General features: G+C 42.0%; 1 protein-coding gene across 1 annotated transcript; it reads left to right on the forward strand.

Moving 5' to 3' along the window:
• The first annotated feature begins 729 nt into the window (after window positions 1–729).
• Window positions 730–5,111, forward strand: LOC136528543 (shaggy-related protein kinase alpha-like). The gene is made up of 13 exons (XM_066521521.1): window positions 730–993; window positions 1,635–1,892; window positions 1,978–2,070; window positions 2,435–2,494; window positions 2,599–2,871; window positions 2,994–3,068; window positions 3,323–3,379; window positions 3,453–3,593; window positions 3,846–3,896; window positions 3,982–4,077; window positions 4,161–4,244; window positions 4,498–4,600; window positions 4,680–5,111. Exons 1-13 carry the CDS (start codon window positions 934–936, stop codon window positions 4,739–4,741), a joined length of 1,413 nt encoding a protein of 470 aa, XP_066377618.1. The 5' UTR covers window positions 730–933; the 3' UTR covers window positions 4,742–5,111.
• Window positions 5,112–6,205: the final 1,094 nt, after the last annotated feature.

A 6,205-nucleotide genomic window follows, 5' to 3' on the forward strand; every position in this document is an offset into this window, starting at 1 on the left:
ATAAAAAGTTGTTTAATCATACACCAAAGTCACATAAAAAAGAATCCTACAAAAGTCGAGGTTGACGAAGCTTCAATCCAGGTTTACGGAAGTGATGAGTCAAATGATGCTTATGAAGTTTTGATGTGGCAATTGTTCATTTTCTTTCATGATACTTGATACATCATACACATTATTTATTTATTCTGTGATAAAATGTTATTCAGCGTGTTCGGCTGGTACGGTCTCGGATTGTTTTAGCTTGTTTTAGCTTATTCTCTCGCACAAAATACTATTCGATTATCTAAAATCATCCGAGCTACGGTGCACATATCTACCAGCCGAACACCCCATTATTGCTTGGTCCATAAACATCTGTTGAATGGACATACAACTTCGTGAATAATAAAAAGTGGGCAAAACACATACACCCAGCACCATTTTTAAAAAAAGAAGTGGACGATACACAAATCACCCCCGAACCATTTGAAAACTAAGCCCGATTCGAGGATAGCAAAAAAATCCCAGGGAGCCAAATGCAAAGGTCTCTCAGCTTTGCCATTTTGGCAACCATCACCAACAACCGGAGGAGAGAGAGCTCGAGTCACAAAGCTAAAAAAAGCACCGAGAAATCTAGTGGTGCAGCGAGCGAACCCTCCCATTCCTCCGCCTCCCATTTCCAAAATTTTCACCGCACGCCTCTCCCCGGCTCCCCGCGACGACGCCCCCCCCCCCCCCCCCCCCCCCCCCCCCCCCGAAGCTTCGCGAAGCTTCCAGGGCCTTCCCCCGCGGCCGCCCCTCCCTAGATCGCCGCCTCCGGCAGCGGCGAGGCTGCATCGCGAGGGCGGTGGAGGAGCCGGGCGACGGGGTCGACGAAGGCGGGGCGAAGGGGAGGCTAGGGTTTGGCGTCGGTGTCGGGCTGCATCGGCCGGCGCCCTGTGAGGGAGGAGGAGGATGCATATGATGCGGCGGCTCAAGAGCATCGCCTCCGGCCGCTCGTCAGTCTCCGATCCGGTGAGAGCTCCATTTCCCGGCCCATTCCCCACCGCGATTGGTGGCCCGGGCACCCGCATTGGGTGTTTAATGACGCTACGCTAACGTTCGGGTTCATTTTGTTGGGGATTCGCTCGGTCGTCTCTTGCGGCAGCGTTTGTTCGTTCCATTTGCTTGCTTGGTTGTGGCTGCCTACCTTACAAAGGTTAAAGCGTTGCACGGCCTGTTGCCTCCTCAGGTGGCAAGCGCTTTATTTTGCTTTAGCCAATTTGGCATTCGGCTCCTTGCGCTTTAAAGTCGACATCTTGTTTGTTTTTTGCTGAAGTATTTATTTCTCCAGTTGGTCTAATAGATGTGGTTTTGGCTGTAACGCGTTAGCAATGTGAGCTTCATAGGACCATGTAGAAAATGGAAAGTAGCCTATTCACTGAGACTTTACTAGTAAAGGATAATGGCAGGTTCTAGTCAGTCCATTGGTTCAAAAAAATTTGCTCATTCGGGAAGGATTTAACCAATGGATTAATCAGGAAATGGCTCCCGTTCACAAAAAAGAAGGACATGGGAAATGGGGGTTGTTACATTGAAGAAACTCTGCCTTTTCTTCTTCTATAAATGCTAAGGAATTACGAAACAAGTAACCATTTCTCGTTGTCTACTGTAAGGGTGGTGACTCTGGCTCCAAAAGGCCAAAATTTGAGCAGGATGGAGCAGGAGATATTGTTATCGAGCCACACTTAACTGAGGACAAATCTGTGCGGATAGACCAAGAATCATCGTCATCATCTAATAGGGATGCTGAGGCAAGCACATCTACTAGCATGAAGCCTGCTAAAACTGAAGAACCAGTAGCAGATCTTCTTCCCAAAGAAATGAATGATATGACAATTAATGACGATAAAGCTGATGGCCACAATGATAAGGTTATTTCAATCTCATTGATTCATTGATTGCTGAGCACATACCATTTCTACTTTTGGTAGTCATGCCTCGTGTTCTCTGCCATAGGATGGTGAAGGTGTTACTCTTGATGGGAATGGAACTGAGACAGGACAGATAATTGTGACAACAATAGGAGGCCATAATGGGAAGCCAAAGCAGGTAATATATTAACCTATATCTTGCTAGCATCGAATACAAATTGTTTTTTGCTTTCATCTAAAAAGGCATTGAATACCAATGACAGTACATTACATCGAATATTGCTGCATGCTATGTAAACAGGGCCACTTGATTTTTATATATAGATATTTTAAAAAACTCCTCTGTGGATGACATTGCAGCAGCACTATACTACTTTTTTTTTATTGTTATTGGATATTCTTTATGTGATGGATGCAAACTTTTGTTCTTTAGATATTCGTTTGATTTATTGTCCTATTTTTTTTTTGTTTTTTTGTTTTAGAACATCATTTTGTGAAATTCGAACTGTGAATCATTGATATTGTTTCTATTGGTCATACAGAAGGTCTCATACATGGCAGAACGGGTTGTTGGTACTGGTTCGTTTGGTGTAGTTTTCCAGGTACGCCATTTGCCATCTTTTGGCCTCAACGTATAACACTTATTTCTAGAAATGGAAGTTCACGATGCTGGGGCCAAAGTCATTGAACTTATCTTGTATAACAGGCAAAATGCTTGGAAACTGGTGAGACGGTGGCAATAAAAAAGGTGTTACAAGATAAGCGCTACAAGAATAGAGAGCTCCAGACTATGCAGCTACTTGACCACCCGAATGTAGTTCAGCTGAAGCATCACTTCTTTTCAACAACCCAAAGGGGAGAAGTTTACCTCAACCTAGTACTTGAATTTGTATCTGAGACAGTTTATCGTGTTGCCAAATACTACAATCGGATGAACCAGCGTGTACCCATAATATACGTTAAGTTATATGCATATCAGGTATATATGATGATGTTCTGTTTCATTCCAGATTCCACCTATCAGATTTTTTTCAAGAAGTTTAGAATCATTGGTTGGTATGGAATGAACATTATGAATGATCTGTATTCCTTCTTGTCCAGATGTGCCGTGCGCTTGCTTACATCCATCGTGTTGTCGGTGTGTGTCATCGTGATATTAAACCTCAAAATCTACTGGTAAGTTCCCAGATGCACTTTTCCTCGAGGCAGCTTGAGTGGTTGGTAGTGTTGCGAGTATTCTGTTATTCCCTTTTTGGACCATTTTGATATCATCTTGCTTGTAACATCTGTGAACACAGACATATTGTGTAAGTGCACATCTGCAGGTTCTCATGCACAATTTGTCTGCTTAAATCTATGAAATATTTTTTCGTTCTGTTTTATGCTAACTGCTGAACAGGTTTCTTATTGCAACTTGATTAACCTTCCAGGTCAATCCTCATACACATCAACTTAAGATTTGCGATTTTGGGAGCGCTAAGAAAGTGGTACACTTCTCTCTTTTAGTTTCTTCCTTCTGAATATCTTCATGGATTTAATAAAGTAAAATATCCATTTCAGGTCCCTGGTGAGCCTAACATATCGTACATTTGCTCGCGGTATTATAGGGCTCCTGAACTAATATTTGGAGCTACGGAGTATACCACTGCAATCGATATCTGGTCTGTTGGCTGTGTAGTGGCTGAGCTTCTGATTGGTCAGGTATAGGATCTCAATCTTAAGTTCACCTTTGGCTTCCAGCTGATTATTATGCCAACCATTTTCTGAGAGGGAAATAATTTTGTTTTACCATTGTAAAGTCTGTCTTTTTTTTGGGTCAAAGATTACTATATAAACTACAAAATTGCAGTTTTGGATTTTATGTACTAGGATTTGATCAATTCACTGTTAATTGAGATACTTTTTATCTGCTGACAATTTTTTTGATGTTGACTGGGTCCCCCCCAATTGTAGCCTTTGTTTCCTGGTGAAAGTGGTGTTGATCAACTGGTGGAAATAATAAAGGTTTGCATCTGCTATCAAATTATGTCATGAAATCACTGGTGATACTTTGTAGACTGAATGTTTTTCCTTTTCTTTTCTACCCAAGATTTTGGGTACTCCAACAAGAGAGGAAATCAGGTGCATGAATCCAAATTATTCTGAATTCAAGTTCCCTCAGATAAAAGCCCATCCATGGCACAAGGTTAGGGATCTCTAATCTCTGTGGTATTTTTCATTTCAGCTGTAGTCAGTTGACCAGCTCACCTAAGTTTGATTTTCGTGTAGCTTTTTGGTAAGCGCATGCCACCTGAAGCTGTTGATCTTGTGTCAAGGCTACTTCAGTACTCACCAAATCTGCGCTGCACCGCTGTAAGAACTAATTTGAGATTTTAACTGACCAATTAGTGAATCCAAATTAGTATAGATGTGTCGCTATTGATTCTAAGCCCTATATTTTCCTTCAGTTAAACCAGTTATATGCCAGTTGGTATCTGAAGCAATAGTATCTTGATCATGTTCATTTTATTATGAACATGAGTCGGTGTCATTTCTATGTTTGGAGAAGTATGAGAGCTTCGAAACTCGGTAGTTTCTGATGAAAGATATTTAATTATGTTTTCAGGTTGATGCTTGTGCCCATCCATTCTTTGATGAGCTGCGGGACCCCAAGGTCTGCTTGCCAAGTGGACGGCCACTGCCACCGTTGTTCGACTTCACTGCAGCTGGTAACTTTTCAATACGCCTAAATGATGTTGATGTTTCATTGTACTCTTGTCTCAAAACACATTTGGAACTGGAATGCAGAACTCGAAGGGCTCCCAATTGAGCTCGTCCATCGGATTGTTCCTGAACACATGAGGAAGTGAAATAGGTGGACGAACTGGAAATCCCTGTTTCTCTGTTATTTCTTCTGAGATGTGCAGGGCATGCTATGGGCCGCTATGGAGGAGTGATGTAGCTAGCTAATGCCTTGCTAGATGTAAAGAGGGCTGAAAGTTCCTTGATTGGGCGTGTCACCAAGACTAGAGTGTGACCCTAGAGGCAAACCTTATGTTTGCTTGTTGCCCATGGTGGAATCGGCTTGTTGTACCTTTCGTTTCGTTATGTTGTGTACCCAGATGTGTATCGATGATAACTTAGGCTGTTGTATTACCAGGTTCATGTTGAACAAGAGAATTCAGAGTGCTTGCTTCCTTCACTGGAAATCCCAGAATGTCAGTTTTGATTATTGCACGTCTCTTTCTATCAACCACTGGTGTCTCGTATATAAGCATAAAGTTCTGCCCGATATTGGCTTGCGTGGTTTAGCGATAATGGCTTTTTATGGTCGCAACAAATGAGCGGTTACACGTCAATAAACTGACAAAATGGTACAAGTGTCCAAACACTGTGATGCAATGTGTATTTGTCTCTTCCACGTAAACTGACAAAATGGTACAGATGTCCTAACACTACGATGCAATGCGTATTTGTTACTTCCCGTCTTGTGAAGATCTCTGAATCTTCCGTCTCCCTGATACCTTTGACCTGAACAAGTTGCCGACGATTGTGTTCACGGCCACCAATGCAAGCATAAATACGCGTGGCATCTCTCTCCAGATCTGCAATTGATGAATTGGCATCGTTTTAAAAACAGCAGCATAGTTTACTTGCATGTGATTGCATTTTTTTAGAGCAAGTGATGCAAGGAAAATAAAAATTTGATTATCCAATTAATTTTGCGGTCACAGATCTGAAACTTTAGCACGGATCAGCAGTAGCTGAACCGAACCTCATCAACAGGCAACAGCAGCCAAGAACATGTCATCAACAGGTTGGTAGCAAGTTGAGTTTTATAAGACAAAGAGGGATCGATGGCAAGTTGAGACGCTGGAGTGTTGATATTTTGCTGCGCTAGTGCAGAAGTTAACCGCATGCAAAAAGAACATAGCACTTAAACTATTATGAATCGACGCATATTTATACACGTTTCGCGCTTATGTAATAGTTTAGGGTTTCTTTCTTTTCTTTTCTTTTCTTTTTTCTTTCTGAAAGTTAGTTTAGGGTTTCTTCGACCGGATATGCGTCCACCTGTAAGGAAGAGGAAGGGCTCAGGGCAGTTCGTGACCACCACAATGTGCCATGCCACATTATTTTGTTTTTGTTTTTGCAGCTCTTTGATTCGCTGTCACAACTACGACGTGCCGTACTTTTCTTAGCACCCTGTCTCACACATAATAGACTCATTTTCTTATCAAATTTTAACATAAGTGTGGCTTCAATTTTACTCATCCGACTTTCTGTGGCATCCGAAGGTTTGACGTAGCAAATTACTGTTGAACATTTGGTCA

Source organism: Miscanthus floridulus, chromosome 2 (assembly GCF_019320115.1).
Source record: "Miscanthus floridulus cultivar M001 chromosome 2, ASM1932011v1, whole genome shotgun sequence".
NCBI classification, from domain to species: domain Eukaryota; kingdom Viridiplantae; phylum Streptophyta; class Magnoliopsida; order Poales; family Poaceae; genus Miscanthus; species Miscanthus floridulus.

What these genes read in the sequence shown, in the direction of transcription:
- LOC136528543 (XM_066521521.1), top strand. Translation starts at nt 934, where the DNA reads ATGCATATGATGCGGCGGCTCAAGAGCATCGCCTCCGGCCGCTCGTCA. An exon ending in CGTTTGGTGTAGTTTTCCAG is followed by an intron (nt 2,495 to 2,598) that starts GTACGCCATTTG and finishes CTTGTATAACAG; the next exon opens with GCAAAATGCTTGGAAACTGG. An exon ending in AACTGGTGGAAATAATAAAG is followed by an intron (nt 3,897 to 3,981) that starts GTTTGCATCTGC and finishes TTTCTACCCAAG; the next exon opens with ATTTTGGGTACTCCAACAAG.